Here is a 19,710-nt window from a genome sequence, read left to right on the forward strand (position 1 = left end):
TCCTAGTATTGCAAATAACAGGAATAAATTCACATTCTACTTAACCAAATACTGCTTTTATTTTTTCAAAGCAGCTATTAATAGAGGAAAAATAGTCTAAAATTGAACTAATTAAAATAGCAAATGGAAATTGCTTTATCATGTTTGAATAACTAGAGGCCAAACCACTATAGTTACATATCATCTAGATTGTTAGATAACAAAAAGGACTTAAACCAGTTCCTCTGTGTACTAAATTACCTTCTAGAAGACTTGGCTGCTGAGCTAGTTACCAGGGTGTCAAAATAAAGCAAATACATATACATACACATGTTTTATCTTTTACTGCTACATAAAAATTACACTATGTGAATGCTGCTATAGCTTGCTGTCTGGACAGTGGAACTAACCTTTCAGAAGCATTCTTAATACAGATGTAGTTGTCCACTCATTTTGTAACCTTGACAATAAGTAGCTAACCTGGTTAAATACCAAGCTTTGTTTGCAGTCTGCTGTACACAAACTTTTATGACAGCAAATCAAGAATATTCATTGATAACTTATTTCCTGCCTTGCTAATAAATAACGTACTGGGCTTTTGGTGAGCAGATGGCTGAGGATTTTTTCTGCACAGAATATTCACTTTTGAGAGTAACAATAGGAAAAGATGATAATTGTTCATCAAATGTTTTAGTTCTTTTTGACACATCCTCCACTGAAAGCTTCAGTCAGGATATATTCTCAAATAAGGATAAATATCCACCTTTTAGGTTGTTATTCCATAAAAGATCATGCTTTATTTGTCAGTACACAACACTGCAGAATACAATACACTATAGGTAGACTAACATAATATTTTAAAGCTATGGCTTACCTATTAAGAAACAACCAGAATGTTTCCTTTTATTAAGCTGATTTCACAATCCATCAGATGGAGTCAATTAATTTAGCAAGATATGTAGCTGGAAGTGATGTTGGTCATGGTATAGTACAGTTGGATTAAATGTTTTATGAAAGATGCTGGTTTTCAAACTGTCCTGGAAACCACAAAGATTTACTGGCTTGATAAGCAGCACACCAGCTCACAGTAAACCCTTGCTGTAGCTACTTCCATAGCATTCAAGGGTTAAGTGCAAGTGCACAAATGCCCACAGACACACACACGCACTCGCTAATATAGCATTAATCCATATTATCACCACCTAGGAATAAATGCTAAAAATCTCTGGCTCAAGACAAGACAAAAGAAATGTTTAAATTCTGTACTTACCTCAGCCAGATAGTTCTGTTTATCAGACCACATTTCCTGAAAGAACATAACATAAACTCCCCAGTGCCCTGCATATAGAATTCCTGTTGACGTCAGTGGCAATTCCATGGGTATATAAAAGGGAGATTATTCATCTTTAAAATAAATACCAAGTTTTAGGGCTGTAATTTTAAACAGACCGTGATCAAGATAGAGTTGGGCATCAAATGGGAAGTTGACTTTGACTATGTGCACTTACGTTCCATTAACTTAAATGTATGTCAGTACAGAATTGTACCTGGATTTTTTTAATCCCTATTTGTTACTAGTAAAATGTAAAGAAAAAAAATCTAACTTGCATCTTGAATTGCATGGTATTAGTTTGTTTTTAATTCTTCTGAGTTTAGAGAACAAAATTAGACAATTTGTCTATTCCACTCTCCAGGTTACAGTCGAGAACAAAATGACACTACATTCCAGTGTTAGGTGCTGCAAGTGGAAATTTAAATTGAAAAAAAGAAGCATGGTTTGAAAAAAGAAAGTAGTAAAAGTATAAAGGAGTTTCAGCCCTGGAGGCTTTATTTAAATATCATTCCTGTTGATACTATGGGAAGTGTGGCCATTACAAGGACTGTGGGACAATAAGCTATTCAGTTTGATAGACTTCCCCCTCATTACTTTTTTCAATTTTTTATTTTCAAATTTGGTAAAATGTTGTGCCTAATCTAATAGCCCATCTCACTGCAAAACACATAATTTAGCTAAACCATCAGACATATGTCCCAGGTTTTAAATGGTTTATGGAGGACGGTTGTGATCTCACTATTTTAACAATATTGTATCCAGGTTAAGGGACAACTGTGTGGTAGCCTGTTTTCCAGGTTTGATTACTTTTGTAGTGCAGATAGGGTTTTAACAGTAGCCCCTTAGATCGTATTCTAAGTTATATAATATTTGCCCCTCACGTAGGAAAGATTTAAAAACATGCTTATACTGTATGATACACCATGAAGACTCTTGTTAAAGCTGATGGTAAAATCATAGCCCCTATGAAGCCCATGAGAGTTTTGCTATTGACATCACTTGACCAGCAATATGACTGCTTATGGTGCATAAAAGTTAGAAGATGAACTAAGGCAAGTAATTTCACCTTGGAGCCTCAGTTTCCCCATACTTAAAAATGGGTAATAAAGCTTGGCATCCTGCCCGGGTCATTGAGGGGATCTCATTCACTAAATCTCAAACGCACTAGATCTCAAACACTAAATGTTTTAAAGTGCTTTGAAAATGAAAAGTGTTCTATACTGCATGAGTTAAGTATCATTTCATTGCATCTTGGCACCATTTGAAATATGTAGAGCAACTTGAAATACTTCTTATTTCCATTTAATGTATTTTTTCTCAGTCAAAATCTTGTATACACAAGATGTTTTATAATAACTGTAGTTTATGATATGAACAGAATACAATATCATTCTGTCTGCTGGGCTTTACACTAGCACATTGTTTTCTTTGATTTTTCTTTGAAAGACAGATGCTGATGATTCAAAAGCTATTTAGGTAATTACTTTGATAGTAAACTGACTCAGGGGATAAGTTTAACTGTCTGTACTGTTTTTTTCCTGTACCTCTGATTGATAACATTCAGAGTTATTTAATCTAACAATGTCATAGAGATTATCCAAAACCATGCTGAAGCATTCTCTAGCTCTTCCTACCCACTGTTCATCATGTAATGTCTCAGAAGTTAGCTGGGTGAGGCCAAAAAAATCTGAACATTTGACAGTCAGCAACTAAGGCTTCAAATTTTGTTGTCTGTCAAAAATTCATGGCTGTCCCAATTCCTGAGTTGTGTCCTCCTTCTCTTAAATAGATTAAAATAAAGGATTGCTGCTGCTGTGGTGTTTAAAGCAATTTCTCTGTGTTCTGTTTGTTCTGTTTTGGACGAATGTTCCAGGGTCTCTTTCCTTCATTTGCATACTCTGTGTCACTTGGTCATATTGGTGTCCTCATTCTAATGGTTATTTTAAAATGTTAGTGTCACCACGAGTCTGAGACTGTGGTTCAGAACTGAAAAGATGCAATGATTTATTGTACACTAAAAGAAAGAAAGGAAGAAAGAAAGAAAAAATTGTACTTAAATACAATTTTGGTAATGTCAGTTTAGTTTGAATCTAGTTTGACCACACATAACAACACTAATTTGAGTCTCTCATTACTGCTGCCTGCTGTGACTGTTGCATGTTCATTGTGTCTGGGTCTACAAATACATTTTGTTCCTAATCCCACTTCATGCCAGAAGAGAATAAATTGATGAGTCTGGAAAGCATCTTTCCTGTGGTCATTTGCTGCCTCAAGTCATGGGATGTATGCTGATGCTTATGCGGCATGGATTGTTTTGATAAGTTTGTTACAGAATATCCACATTTTGCTATTGCAGTGGTAAAGGACAATCAAAACAATATGCCCATCTAGGGCAATATATCCTGAAAAGCAGGTGGTCTGGTGGTAAAAAAAGCTTTGTTAAGCATGAAATGCACCCTGCCATTTGTAGTGGATTTGATGGTAATTAAGTGCAATTTTAGAGGCAGTCATTGATGTAGTCCACTCTCCCTTTCCTCCTTCCTCAATACCTGTGTGAAGTGGTCTAGCTCATTGTCTACTTGTACACTTCCATAATGGACCATTTCTTTTTTCTTTTTCTTTTTCTTGTTATTTCCTAATCACTAGGCCATGGTATAGACTCAAAGCACTGAAACCATATGAATAATGAATAGCCACAATCACATTTATTTCATTTCAACTAGACTAGTTCTAAAAGTTTAAGAGGCAAACTGCTAAAAATGGCATCTGAAATCAGTGTCTGCCTATCTTAAGTTTCCCAACATTACTACCAGCTTTACTAGTCTTGGCAATCATGGAAATGTATAAGGATTCCCTAGAATAATGCCTTTAAAATGTCTCTCCCTGCATAGTTGTTAGAATAGGTAAGTATAATATTGACACAAATTTTGGTCTGTAAGAGTATTTATATAGCTGTAAAAACTGGAATTAAGTTTAGTGATTTGGAAGCAATATTAAATAAGGTGGCATTCAACAGTTTGGATCACCTCATGTTGCAGTTTGGTAGACGATAGCAGCAATAAGATGAAGCATCATCTTTTCTGTTTTCATGCATTTTACATGACCAGCAGAACAGGTATGTACATTAGAGCAATTAGTGGGTGTTACACCCAGTTACAGAGACAGTAGGACTTTAAACAGGTTTAATAGCCATAGTTCAGGGCGCCAGGAGCCCTGTTTAAATTATATCGACAGCTAACTTTTAAAGTCACTTTACCTGAATCGGTTCTAAATCTGGTTAGAATTCTGTGAGCAGTTTCTCCAAAGTTGAAAAGCTCTTCCCATTGACCAGAGAGCACTGCTTGTATTTCGACTCTGAACAATAATTTGGATGAATGTCTTGGTTACTTTTAAAGGCAGCATGAGAGTTCACATATGTAGCACTTACTGGTTTTTAACTGAAGGTGAACAGTTTTAGCTTTGTGCCATGTCTAGAAATGGGTACAGAAATGGTAAATAGTTCCCTAAATTCACAGGATAATTAAATAAATAATGGGGGACATTTTGGTCATCACCTAAAGCTTTTGCCTGATCACTGCTATAAATGTCTGGTGTAAAATATGTTGTGATATCCATTCATTATATGAATGAAGCGTTATATGACATTATATGAATGAGAGTTGTTAAAATAGTGCAAAATATGCCATGGTCTCTATTTTGGTTTTCATCATTATTCCAGTCTAGATTTCAAGCTAATTTGGCTAGCTGTTCACCCTTCAGTATTGCCTTTAATGATGCATTAAATGGCTTGAATAAAACAAAGAATGCCCTAACACAAACTGTGTTGAAACGTTTTTGTAACGTTTGAGGAAGTTTAACTCTACCCTTTTCAGCTTTATGCATAGCTGCACTTTCCTGTTTTCCTCTTATACCCAATACTTTAAAAAACATGTTGGTGATAAAACTATTAAAAATAATAATAAATGGTAGTACATATAGCATCCCTTTTCATCTCAGAGGTTTCTGTAAAACAGAAGTAACAATATAGCCTGATGAAAAAAATGAGTCATAGAAATGTGTTATCTTCTTTTCTCTCCAGGCCCACAGCGAGTTAGTGGCAGAACTGAAAAAGAGAACCTAGGTTCCCTGCCTTGCTCTGATTCTTTGAGCATGGCTACCTAAAACCAAGCTCTGAAACTGTAATTTTCAAATTACTCTTTCATCTTAAATAAAGCAGTCCTTTTCTCTTAGGGAGAACTTTCTTGTTCCTCAGTAAGTAAATAATATTAAGAGGTAGTTCAAAAAGGTGTATAATATGTGCTGAAGTTAGGCAAATGTTTCTCGTTAGCAATCCATGTGACAACACTGACAGTTTTAGTGGAGGTCTGTGGCTCAGTGCCATCAGTGATTTAGAATACAGAACTAAGTGTCAGCACTTCTAGGTCCCTGTTCTGCCCCTGAGTTGACCATACAAACTATCTGTGCATCAATTTTTACATATGGAAACATTTTTCTGCCTCCTAGAGGTGTAAGGTTTAAAGATTTCTGGCTGCCTTATAAGTCTCATCTGAAAGGTACCATACAACTCCAAACTTAGCCAATCAACTAATATTATTTGAATATCTTTAACATGTCACCATATTTATCAAATAAACTACTTGACAGGTATTTATTCTCTCCTGTCCCTAGTTAAGAACTAGCTAAATATTCTTCTCTCTCTCTCTCTCTCTGGCTCTCTCTCTTACACACACACACACGCGCACACACACACACACACACACACACACACACACAGACAGAGCAAATATTTTTATTTTAAAGCTTTTTAATAACATTCTTCAGTGTTTTAACAGTTTCAATTTCTGCAGTGTTAGCAAAGCATTGAGTATTTGCCAATGGTTCTATAAAAATCAAATGGTAATTATTAAATAAGCTTTATCAATGGTATAAAATATTAAACATTTATTTGCAGATAGCAGGTCTGGAATTGTCTTTTAGGATAATTTCAGTTCTACTGTGTTGAAAACTGCACATTTTTTTGCAAAACACCTAGGTGTGGTGTGTAGAGGGCAGGATGAAGTTATAATAGACACTTCAAACTAATTGCATGTTCAGGCAACAAATTCATTTCTTAAAGTGCTCTGTCTCTAATGTTTGAAAATGTAAATTGTAAATTAAAAGTGTTTTCTCCCCCACTGTTGTTATTTTACCATAGGATTCTATTTCTTCTCATGGGTTTTAACAATACAGTTGGAAAGTCCTACATTTCTGTTTCATCTCTCAAATTTCCATCTTATCTGCATTTTTCCAACTATTTTAGTTGGTCTAATAAAAGATAATAGATTTACCCAAAGAACATTGCCATCTTACCCACAGGCTTTTTGTTAGTTTTTGAGAATACAGTCATAGCTCTCTTATTATAGAGCGAGATCCTATTCCTATAGATCTTGGGTATCTTAATACATTCAAACCTGTGACATTACTTCTATACTGAAAGTTTGACCTTACCTGTTCTTCCTGGATGCATACAACTGTCTATAAGGACTTGAAAGGTTTGGAGTTGGTCAACGTAGCAAAAAAGACTGTTCCTGGGAGTATTGAGATGAAATCAAGTAAATGTGAATTAGACTAAATATCAAGCAAATATACATAAGAGTGACATCTATTAGTCCAGGTGATAATCTTACAAAGGAAGTGGTGGCTGACTTACCATTTGAGATATTTAAATCCAGTCTAGAATACTCTAATAAATCTGTTGTAGGGAACAGCCCTGCACTGGCACAGGGGGGAGGGGAGGATGGACTAAATGAGCTATTACCAATAGCTCTTTTCCAGGTCTGACTGATAGTTGGCTATGAGCATGTTTAGCATAGTCGCCAGTTTTTCTTTTTTTTCTTTGGATTTGGAGAGCACTGGTGACATTGGCAGCAGCCCACTTCTCATGTTTGAGAAGGGTTTGTGGCAGGGCTGTCCCAAAGTAGACTGCTTGTAGGAGGAGGCATCTAGACAGAAGTCTTACATGTTTTCTCAAGTTTCTTGGGAAGGGACTTCATGAGGGGCTGGTTTGTTTGGTTTTTTAAGGGAAGGGGCTTTTGTTGCTAGTGGATTAGCTATCGGGTGTTTTTTTTGTCTTCAAAATTCATAGAAAAAGAGCCTAGGCTGATAGAACAGTGACATTTTTATGTGTAGCTTTTGCTTCATATATTTTGATATTTGTGTGGTGTGTGGGGCTTTTTCCATGCTATTCCAAATTATACCTTTATTTTTCCTCTTTCTGGTAAAAGAAGGATCTTTTTCAGGAAAATATTAGATGATCCTAGCTAAAGTCTGTTTCTGAAAGGGAACTTCCTTCTAGTGGACTTGTACGTAATAGAAATTCAGTGAGAGTAAAATATAACATAGAGACTCAGCTGGGATTAACTCACTCAACCTCATTGCTGTGTCTACACTAGACTCTTGTTCTTATGAATTCTTATCAGTGGGTAGCAACAGCGGTAGCAGCTACTGACATTTTAACTATTGTACCATCTAATCCTAATCAGAGCAGATCTGGATGATGCAGTAGCTATTATGCTGGCAGCTGCTCCAGTCTGTAGTGCTAATGATGAGAATGTTAAAGAAAATAAATGTAATGGAGAGAAAGCTTCTGTGCTTCAAAGCTGCCGTTTGTAAAATAGGAATGATAGTACCCACCTTGCACAATAACAAGGTCTGTGTGAACTGGATATGCCAATATCTGATCTTGATAAGAGTTTTTGACAAAAAACTGGTGGAAATTTTATTTTTAATTAGTTGATTTTGATCTCAATAAATATAAGCAACTTTGAAATGTGGAAACTTCTCACAAAATGCTTTCTTCGGTTTTTTTTCTATCAATTCTACTGGATAGGCAACAAAGCGAAAGTGTGGGAAAGGGTTGACTGCAGATCTCCAGTCCCAATTCAGTATCTTCATCAGAAAACTATCCTTCTTGTCTCACATTTCTGTGGAGTGAAAGGCCCTAGTTGTTTCAGATGCAGAACAATGCAATATGTAATGCAATATAAATTTTACCAAAACTCTGCTTATACTGAGAGTGCCATGTAAAAATTACCCAGAAATCATTTCCCTCTCTTCTCTTTACCTTTCTTCACCATCTAATGCCCAGGGACTCCAGAAAGCCTAGCTGAGAAAGAAAGGCAGCTTATGGGTATGATCAATCAGCTGACCAGTTTACGGGAGCAGTTGCTGGCAGCTCACGATGAACAGAAGAAACTGGCTGCGTCACAAATTGAGAAACAACGCCAACAAATGGAGCTAGCTAAACAGCAACAAGAACAGGTGAGTGATTATTATAGCGACTCTAATTGGAAGTCCCTGTCCAGTAGTTTTAACTTTCCAATGATGTACTTTGGGGCCTAAAATTCCTCAAGTTTGTTCTCAGCCCAGAAGTAATTTTTCTTTTGTTTTTCTGGGTGTGAAAAGTTGGATTAGAAAATTTTAGAAAATTTTAGAAAAATTTTGGCACATTACTTTACTTTTGCAGTGGTAAAAATTGTATTTTGTTTCTTTTAAAATAATTGCCCATAACATGGGGGCTGTGAAAAAATCCCCTCCAAGATGTCTTTATATTTATAAGTGCAAATAAGTGAGCAAGTTAAGCCCTCCAGAGTAGATTTCTGCCAGTGCCACTTGAAAGCAGCAATGCTGAATGTATGACAGCAAAATTTGGCCTTCAGATTATATAGTGACACAGAGTAGGACATGTGCCAAGTTTGGATAGAAGTAAATAAGTATGTAAATATGTAAAACAAAACCACTGAACAACATAACATAATGTTTTTCCCTTTTAAAAGACTTCCCTTTAAGTGCTAAAAATCAACACTTATAAGTATATACACCTACACTTTTCAAGTGCAAACTTGTCTTCTCACTTGAACAATTCTAACATATGACATAACATATGACATGTAAGCCTTTTCATGGAGAATGCCATATTTCCTAATGTGGTTTATATATACAGGTATATCAAAAGCAAATGCACGTGAATGTATGTGCAGTTTTGCATGAATACAAAAAATAATTAGAGATGTGGCTTAACATTTTCTAAATGTATACTGAGTGCTGGTCTCCTAACACAGTTACCCATGTGACTTTATGTCTTTAGATCTTTGTACGTTAAATAAATGGTTTTGAATGTATTTCATGGCATTAGATATTCCATATGTGCATTAACATAGGGAAGCAATGCATTTATACAAATGTTTGATCAATTCCAGCTCTTTCTTATGTAAGAAAAAAGAGCTTACATAAAAAAGCAAAAAATCTTGTGACTTGTATGAAACTCAGACAAGACTGGGAATTCATTTTTGCCACATTTACACTGTTCTCCCACGTTCATGTATATTGCAATATACACCTTTTGACAACATATAATAAAATCACTGCATTATGCATGGTGTTATGCTGTCCTCAGGAGCTATGTCTTTGTATTTTCCAGTTCTTGGTCATTTAAAATCTTACCTTTAACACTGTATATTTTGCCTGAGCTGCTCTGAAGAGACCCATCCCTTAATCCTAGTGTCCCACTTAACAAAAGGGTTTATAGGGAATAGCAGGAGAAATGAATAATCGATTAAATGAGTGGTGATTTCACACTGATGCTATTACCCAGACATGGGTAGGGAGGCACAACTGATTCTCTCGCCCAGAAACATCCAGCAGGAGCTATTTCCAGTCTACTTTTACCTGCTGAGGTCACTATTGTTTTAGTGCCACTAAATAGTCTGAATGAGAAAACGCAGAGTAGAAAAAAAGGCAGTAATAAAACAGTCTCATGGGACAGAAGAATTTTTTTCTCATTTAGAATTTTGTTTGCACTTCTGTATTATGTACAAACTGGAGTAATCTGATTCAAAAATATATAAACAAAATTATTTTTGATCATTTAGAGATACATTCCATAAGCACTGGGAACTTTTTTCCCCTTCCCTCAGGCTATCAAATTCATTACTAGTAGGTGTTTCTTATGGTGTTAGTTTAGTAGTGGAAATTAAAAATTTATTTGAGGGGAGAGCCTCATCAGTTCTATCCTCAGTAAGTGTGTGTAATTACCATAAACACAAATTCTGCACACATGTCACAGGGGAAAGAATAGTCCTTCTAGTAATGATAGCAGTGCTCTCTTAGCTGTTCACAACAGTGGAGCTGTTTTGATAGCTGTAACAAAACTTGTGGAATTTTAAAAAGAAAATGAATGCTTTTTAGATCTGAGGGGCTAGGGGAGTAAAAAAGGGTTGTTCCCTTTCAGTTATTTGAGATCTCTCTACCCTTTATTAGTAAAAATTGGTCAGAGTAGAACCCCGGTCACTTTATCAGCTGTGTCCCTGGAGGAAAAGGCATAAAACATTGAGTGAGGATACCTGGACATAGATCCTCAACTGATATAAATTTACTTCAGTGGGAGATGAGCAGTGGAGGTCTTGGTTTTTGTTCCTGGCAATGATATAGTAAGCTGGCTTTGGTATATACTTCAGGCACTGAGAAGTTAAGTAATTTTTTTTAAAGTCAAGTACCAATCTCTCTGTGCTTGCATTTCCCCATCTATAAAATATAAATAATAATACCTTCCTCCTAGGATTCATATTTGTAAAGCTCTTGGAAATCACTGGAAGGTAGGGTGGAAGTTTGAAAAGTTTGTTACAGTTTGTTCATTCTGTTCTTTGCCATTTTTCCTTTCCTTCGTATTTGATGTCTTCCTCTCAGTGTTACACCAGCAGAGAGAAGTGGCTGATCTCTTTTCCTTACCACCAGTGGTAACAGCCTTCCATAAGTGCCTATTGGGCAGGGAATCTTGTAGCCTATCTTCCCTCCTCTCAATACTCACTGGTGCTGTCCATGAGTTTCTCTTTTACATGAATACGATCCATGGTTGTATGCGCCTCCTGCCTTTCTAGCATGCCAGGCTGCTCCCACCCACATACTGCAACTTCGTTAGCTTAATAAAGTGGAGTAAAGAGCTAAGAGAGGTGGAAAATTCCTATGCACCAATTCCAAGAATAATGATACATAGCTTACATTTCTGATATGAATTTTTCCACAGATTGCAAGACAACAGCAACAGCTCCTGCAACAGCAACACAAAATTAACCTTCTGCAGCAACAGATCCAGGTCAGAGATCATATCTCTATCCATAATTCCTGTTCTGTTCTTTTCTTTTCCTTTTTCCCCTCAGTCATTACAGTCCTGTTCTTTTTAAAAATCCTAACAGATAGGTTTTGGTATAATTTCAGGAAATAAGAAAGGATATTACCAAACTAAAATTCTATGATTCTGTGGAAACCCTTGTTATTACAATTAATTTTACACAGATAGAAAGCACCATTGACTTCAGAGGACTGTACTTAGGGTTTGAGGGATCAGGCCCTAGAACAGTGACTTGATCTGTATGTCATGATACACAAGTGTGCCTACCAGTGTTGGTGGGGAAGTGGGTTACTGATTCCCCTCCCATTCTTTTCTCTGGTTTTTTGTAGTCATTTGCAAATCTAAAGGGGGCTCCATTTATATATAAGAAACATACAACACTATTTCTTGATGGAGAAGTCAGCCAAAAGGTGCTGGAGAACAACTGAGGAAGGCACAAATCATTGAAAACGGTTGTTATTCCCTGTATTAAAATGTTATGGCTGTATTAAATTTCCTTCCTATGTGGTTTCACATATTCATGAAATCTCACTTTTACATCTTCCTTCCTATAAATTGTATCCTCTGAAAGTCAACTGCTTGTTACATTTAAAGGGCTAAAAGTCTTTTCCTGCTCATTCATTTTCCAGTATGCATCAGTTCGGGTTTGCAGTCATTGACTGTACTTTCTAAGACAGTTAGCTACAGACCCAACCCAAACTCCTGGTTCTGAAAAAAGTTAAAACTTTGCAGAAACTTGTAACTTATTTCTACAATTTGATGACTGCACCATAAATCAAAATATTTTGGAACTTTAGGGACAGTTTGGGTGCATGTCTGTCTTCATAAAAGCTGGTTTTATGTATTATGCAGTGATGCTCATCAAATAAAAGCATGTCTGATACAGTGCAGTGCTTGGCCCTTAGACAAGCCCTGAGTGTCCCTACTGAAGTCAGGAAGGTTGCAGGGTACTTAAGTCAAAGAAGAACTTAGCCCCAGAAAGCTGCATTACTTCTGAATCATAACATTATTTCAAAATATCATGTCAGCCTGGGCCCAGAAAAAGAACAGTAAACATTAAGATGCATTTTTGTGAATTAAATTTTAAATCCTGGTGTCAGAGAAACTAATTTGAATCTATCAATTTTTGCTGGAGTTACAAATGGAGCATAAATGTTAGACTGAAATATTTCAGGTCCTTTGAGCTAGTGCTACAGGATCATAGAAGGCAACTGGGTTTACCTTGCTCTTGAGAAGTTGGGGGCCAATAGTAATGTGCATCTCAGCTACCTGTGTGTATCTATGCATTGTTAGGTTTTGTTTGCTGGACTCACTTCTTATATGCTTCAGCTTAGTTCCCTGGCATATGTTAGTGTTAGACTTCCTTGTCTAGGTTACAGTCTTACAATGTGTTTGCTAGAATTCATTACCTAATGCATTCTAACATACCTTTTCCTTTAGCCAAGACAAACCCTTGGACTAGTTTAGGCCTGATCCTCTTTTGATGAAGATTTGAACTGGTAAAAGCTGCCTGTTGGAACAATGACATCTCCATTTAGCAGTGACATCCTTGTTTAAATAAGAAGTTTAATTGCACGTACAAGGCAGGGAAGGAGGGGTAGAAGCAAAGGTGGCAATCCTCAGGGGAGACTGTTCCTCTAACCAGTTACTGCTTACTGTAGATTTAAAAATATCAGGTCCTGATCTAAAGCTCATTGTGGTCAATAGGCTTTAGATCAGGGTCCAGCCCAGCTGCCTTTTGTAGTACTACTCAAATCTCTATGTGGCAGGCCAGAAGGGGGTGCTCCTGCGTTGAGCCACCCACTTTACTGTGCCCAACCACCTCCCAGGCTTCGAGTGCTTCCCTGGGGGCACCTCACGTCTGGCCGACCCCCTTCCTGGAACACACCCACTAGCCTGGTGGTAGAGTTGCCACCACCCAGGGATGGACTTGATTCTGGCATGATGTCCCCTGGGAACACAGGCCTAGTAGCCCTTGAGGGTACTTAACTCACTTCAAGAACCTGGGGTGCTTCCCTGAGTCGGAAGCTCTGCCACAAAAGCTGCCTGTTAGAACAATGACATCTCCATTTAGCAGTGACAGCCTTGTTTAAATAAGGAGTTTAATTGCAGGTACAAGGCAGGGAAGGAGGGGTAGAAGCAAAGGTGGCAAACCTCAGGGGAGACGCTGTTCATCTACTCAGTTGCTGCTTACTATAGATTTAGAAATATCAGGTCCTGATCTAAAGCTCACTATTGTCAATAGGCTTTAGATCCGGGTCCAGCCCAGCTGCCTTCTGTAGTACTACTCAAATCTCTTGTTACACCATTTTTGTTACTTTTCATCTTCCTTTCACACGTGTGTGTGTGTGTGTGTATGTGTGTGTGTGTACACTGCTACGTTTGGAATAATATAAATCTTTTGGGGCTAGATTTTTACTTGAGTAATGAAAGGAGAGTTAGACTTTGTCATGTGAAGAAATATCTAAAGTTTACATGTATGTACAACCTTGGCACAATCCCTGACAATCTAGGTGAGTGATCATAAAGCATTCCAAATCAGTGTAGTAAGTAGACATTAATATGACTGTTCCACTAGTTCAGTAATGTCAGTAATTTTGTGCAGAGACCTTTCTGTAATGCTTCAGCCTCAGCTACAAAAACTGTAAAGGCCATAGTCTCAGCTGTTTTGCAACAGCATAACTTCAAGGAAATCAATGATATGACACTGCCTTAGACAATCTGAGCAACTTGCCCTATCCCTTCAGAGGCTTGTTTTTAAGTACCAGTCCTTTTTCAAGCCTTGTCATATGAGATAGCACAGCATCTATTGTAAGTTATGCTAAAGGGAGTCTTAGGTTTGGTAGGCCTCAACTTTGCACATTTTTCCTTCCTGTTATACTTTATGAGCACCAAGGGAGGGATTTTGAAACAAACAAAAACGGCTGATGTATTTTCAATAAATAAATAAATAAATAAATAAAAAATCTTTTAAGTACTAGATACCCTACTGGAATAGGTGTTGAGAGAGACAAAATATACTTTAGTTTTAAGTCTTTAGTGATTAACAATAGTGAGATGAAAGCTTTCTTATAAGCAGTGAATAAAAATAAATTGCACAAGCATAAGTCAACCTTATCCCTTTTAAGTTTAGAGACTTATAGATAAGAATGAAATATGCCTTCACCCAGGGTACTGGATAACACAGATTATTGATGATGAGATATAGAGCCTTTCATCTCTTGATCCCTTGTCTAAGTTTGACCTAAGTCAGCAGTTAATAAAAGTTAACCATCTGATATATGTTGCTGGCCTAGGAAGCAAGTTGGTGACCTATCTTAGTTTCTTTCTAGAGATTTGGGATGAAAACTTGAACCTGATGAAGTCATTGGTCTAGGTTTTCATGCCAAATGTCTCCTTCACACACAACTTTATGGGCACCCATACATGTGATGGAGCTCTGTTCTGATGTGTGCTAATTAGCACATGGTGGAGTAGACTCAATTAATTGAGTCTGCTGGAGCGTGCTAATTAGCGCTCTCCAGCAGCCTCTGTGTCATGTATCTAATGCCCCATGAGAATTGGCACCCTTTGTTTTTTGGCAGTTGTGTCATAGAAGTCCAGGATTGAATGAACAGGTATGGAAACTATACTGTATCTCATTTTCCTAGAGATGGTTCTCCAGAGCAAAGATTAGATTTCATTAGTAAAAGAAAGCTTATGGTGATGCTGCCTCTGTTAAACCTGTACTGCACAATATATAACAGTTCAGTCTCAAGAGCTTTAAGTACAACGCCATATGCCCATAAAACCCCAGTTAACTCCCAGTGAAATCAGAGGTGGAAAGACCGCTGCTGACTTCACTGGGAGTAAGGTCAAGTTTTTAAAGCTTTTTTATAGAGAATGTGTGCTAATAATGATGCAAGGGGCAATATTTTCTTTCTGTTGCCTAAAAAACAGCTGATGACAGAAGTAAAAGTTCCTGACCAAAATAAAATAAATCGTATAGATGAGGAGTTGGAGGCAATAGGTTGATCACATTGCTACTGTGGGTGCTTAAAATAGTCAGTGAGTTTTGCAACAGGGTAAGGTTAGTAAAACAAAACTTTGACATGAAAATCAAAAGCACACATGGGCTGCATCCGGACAAGCGCAGCCATGCAGTAGGTGGCACCACCGACACGTCTGCAGTGCCACATACCACACATTCAGGTGTTGTCTGTGCTGCAAGGTAGCAGCATGGGGGTTTTTTGACTCTGGGAAATCCCAGAGTCAAAAAAAGTGGGGCGGCACATGCAGAGACAGTGCACACCACCCAAAGCTGGCGCCTTGCTGGCCAGAGCCATGCTGCGGCTGCCAGCTAGGCTCTGAGCAGCAGGATCGCTGTTGCTGCAGCCCCAGGAGTCCCCCAGGACCCTAGGTAAGGCTGCAGGGCCAGCCTCTCCTACCCTACCTGGGGTAACCTGCTGTGTGCCAGAGGATGCATGGCACAGGCATTCCCCAGGGGCAAGAAGCAGTGGCACAAAGTGTGCCACTGTTAGCCTGGGGAGCCAAACATCCATACACATGTGGACGTGGCCATGGAGTTCAGATCTTTGACCCTGCTCTATTTAATCTAGCTCTCTTCTGGCAGAGAGGTTTTTGAACAAAAAACCTTAAATTTATTGATAGAGAAGTTTCTACCAAGTTAGGATCACTATTCAATTTAATATGCAATTGAACACAACTTATTTGTGACAAAGGATTCATTTTACTTGTGCCAAATTTTTCTAAGCTTGTTAGTTACAGTAATTCCAGATAAATTATTACACAAAAAACTATTGAAATATTGTATTGAAAACATAATAATACCTTAAGGTTAAGAAAAGTACCTGACTGGCCTAATGATTTATGTCTTCTTTCTCTCAGTGCACTAACTTGGAAACATGTCTTTCTCTCTACATCTACCAAACAATCACCAATACACACAATACGAACGTGAGGAAAGATTACAAGGTATCTCTTCTCCTTAGAGAGCTAGAACACAAAATATAGGTTCAACTCAATGATATTATCCATTTATATGATGCAGAAGAAAGATATATTTGCCATTTGAATTCAGAAAAATGGACCTGGAGCATGAGCCTCCAGCTGAGAAGACAAATATGCCCTCTGACCCTTTCTTGGTCAAAGAGAAGGGGACATTTGCCAGACAGGAGAATAAGACGCGTCTCTGTATTATAATGCCTAAGTTTCAAAAAAGGTCCGATCACTTCGTGCAACTTTCTTTACAAACTGGCTATAGGACGCTGTGTGACCTCAAAGAAGGTCTTGGCAGCTTATGTAACAGCAAGTATACTAATTTTATCTGTTTTACAAGATATACTCTTTGCTGGGTATTCTAGAATTAGTTTGATAACCTCTGACTGCATGTGCTTTTAAAAAGCACATGATCATAATACCATGAAGAAGTGTTGCTTTCTATACCCACAGCTTTGGTATATGTACTCTCTTTGTTTGATGCTGTCTTAGAGGATGAAAATGAAAAGGTGTTTTCCTTAGTCAGGTCCTTGTACTGTGCACTGCCTGGACCTACACTTCCAACGGAGCAGAAAGTGAAATGTATTTTTGCAAGGAGGGGGTGTCTGCTCTCTTGTTTGTGCACTAGCTGCCCTGATGACAGTGGTTTGTTCTTAAAAACATTTCCTTTAGCTGCCTCTGCTGCAGAAGGAGGGAGTATGTGAGCACAAAGCAGTGCTTTGTTGGGCTCTACAAGTATGGAGCTAGGTTTGATTTTGTCCTCCACAGCCACACACAGGTGAAGTCCCAATCTAGCTCCTGTAAACAGCCATGAAACAGCTGTTGGCATCACTTCTAGCCATGGGATAAGGGCAGGGGAATCCTTGATTCCTCCCTCTCTTCCCAGGCAATTGGGTGGAGAGTAGGAGGAGCTGGCTGTGTTTGAGGGGTTAGATACAAACAGCCCTTAATGAGCTGTAGTAGTAAAGTATTTCCCCCAGTAGAAGAAAAGAACGCAGGAAGTACTGTGCCTCACATATGAGTCTCTGGAGCACAGTGTCCCCAGGGACTATACAGTTTATACCTCGCCTCTTGCCCACAGCTGTGCTGAAGGGCACAATCTAGCCTATGGTGGGATTTGAATATTTTTGTTTGTATAAAGATGAATTTTTAGTTTTATGAAACTATATATAAAATGAAACACCTGCTATTAAAATTCATAAGGCAATTCATATTCCGTTAGGGCAGTGTTAATAAAATAGGTCAAGTGTGCAGCCTAAATTGCAGTGAAACCAGTTTTGCCAACTCTCATGATTTTATTGTGAGTCTCACAATATTGGGGGTGGGGTGGGGGTTTAAACCCCAGCTCTTGGGATCATGTGACAACACAAAAGCCTTTGGTTTTATTTTTTCAAAAGAGTAAACTTTGCCAGCCCTTTCAAAGTGGTTTCAGGGCAGATTTTGAAAATGGAAACACCAAAGGCTAAAGACAAGGCAAATAAAAAGAAGCCATGAATTTTAATTCAGTCTCATGATTTTCTGGGCCCATTGTTTGACCTAAGAAGACTTGAGATTAGCAGTACTTTGAATGCTTTGAAACTAAGAACCCCAGCCTCTACAGGAAGATTTCTTTTTTTTATTATTATTACTATATATTGTCTTTAACCTGAAACTCTGGATACTGTCTGGTATTTGACAGAAATCTGTGAGAATACAGGCCACTTTTCCATTATGAGGTTGAGGGAGGAGTTCTTGCTAATAGTGTGCATACATATGGGGTTTGTTTTGTTTTTTTTCCTCCTACAGCTCGTTGAAAATTTTGACAGAGCACTTTTTCCATTGGAAAATGCAGATTTACTGAAATCAAAATGTTCCACAGAATGTTTCTTTTGACAAAATTTGAGCAGAAATTAGAGAGTTTTCCTAGTGACCCCTGCCTAACAGACAGTTTTCCAGTCTTGCCTGGTTTCCTACTAGCTCACTGGACCAGCTTAGAAGCAGAGTATCTAGAAGACCTAGGTAAGGTATCCCAGTTCTCAGACTCACAGCTTCTTGGCAGCTTGGCTCCCAAGGCTTCCCTGGTAAGGAATTTCAGAAACATGGTCCCCCATCTTCTAGATTCATGGGCTTCCCTGGGTGCTGGGATCCCTAGCTGTTCAGTGGCTACTCTCTCAGTAGTAGTCCCAAACCTGCCCCTTTCATCATAAACCTGGGGGTTTCCCTTCTTTTTGTCATGAGCTATGTGCTTTCTTTCCACCAACAAGCAGTGTTGGTCTGCTTCTAAATCAGAATATTCCTTTCCACGTGAAATGTTGAAGTTTCAAGTTTCACTCCAATTTGGAATGAAATAAAATCTTGAATACATGGAGTTTCCTGTGTGACAGCCATTCCTTTTGTGTGTGTGTGTGTGTGTGTGTGTGTGTTTGTTTGTTTTTTTGTTGTTGTTTTTGCCACTTCCATTCCAAACCTTCCATCCATTTAAGTAGAAAGTAGGAGAGATTTAGGGAGTGTGACTCAGGAAGCTAAGACAGAGAGTTTGTTTGAGGGCACAGGTTTGAAATGGCACAGTTGTCATTGTCAGAATATTACAAAAAATGAAGAGATTATAGCCTGAGTCTCATCTGACATAACTTTATAAAAGAAAACCAATTTCAAAATGCTTTATATATTGTGTTTTGCCACAAGCATTCATAGTTTTTGCCTTGAGGGGGTTCATGTTGCTTAATTTGTTCAGGTGAGCAAGCATCTGTTATCTAGTTTTCACATTACTTGTCAGCTTCTGATATTTGGTACAGTTTGTATGCAACAATTCTCTCTTTATATTTGTGTCAAATATAACAGTAAGATTTTGCTTGTCTTGTTTGCAAGTTTAAAAGAAAATGTAGGCATTATGGAGGCTGTTGTAAAAATCCATTAGTTGCAGCTTATTCTTATTAAAGAGAATGTGCTTGGCAGTCTAAATTTATGTGGTCATTGGAAAGACCTGTTCTTTGCCCCAACATACTTACAGTCTCAGTTATGCTGCCAGTCTGTGTCATCCTCCATTATGTTCAATGGCAGGTTGAAAAGCAGACATCAGCAGTGTACCACTGACAAAAGATTTTGAGTAAAAAGGACTCACCAGACACTGTTACTGAAAGGTAAAGATATAAAGATATTTTTCCTTAACTTCTTATTATTCTACTGATGTCTGTATCAGTTCTGCCTCCAGGAGTTGCAAAGTTTCACTCTTGGCTTCATCTCAAATTTCTTTTCA

General features: G+C 37.9%; 1 protein-coding gene across 19 annotated transcripts in view; it reads left to right on the top strand.

The window, feature by feature from the left end:
* The window catches only part of SOX5 (SRY-box transcription factor 5), a 947,053-nt gene that overhangs the window by 731,736 nt on the left and 195,607 nt on the right, over window positions 1-19,710 (top strand). For all 19 annotated transcript variants that reach the window (XM_059726572.1, XM_059726578.1, XM_059726573.1 and 16 more), the window contains 2 exons: window positions 8,439-8,611; window positions 11,373-11,441. In XM_059726572.1, the coding sequence (XP_059582555.1) occupies window positions 8,439-8,611; window positions 11,373-11,441 (242 nt within the window). The remainder of the gene's footprint in view (window positions 1-8,438; window positions 8,612-11,372; window positions 11,442-19,710) is intronic.

The sequence above is a fragment of the Alligator mississippiensis genome, chromosome 4, assembly GCF_030867095.1.
Source record: "Alligator mississippiensis isolate rAllMis1 chromosome 4, rAllMis1, whole genome shotgun sequence".
NCBI lineage: Eukaryota > Metazoa > Chordata > Crocodylia > Alligatoridae > Alligator > Alligator mississippiensis.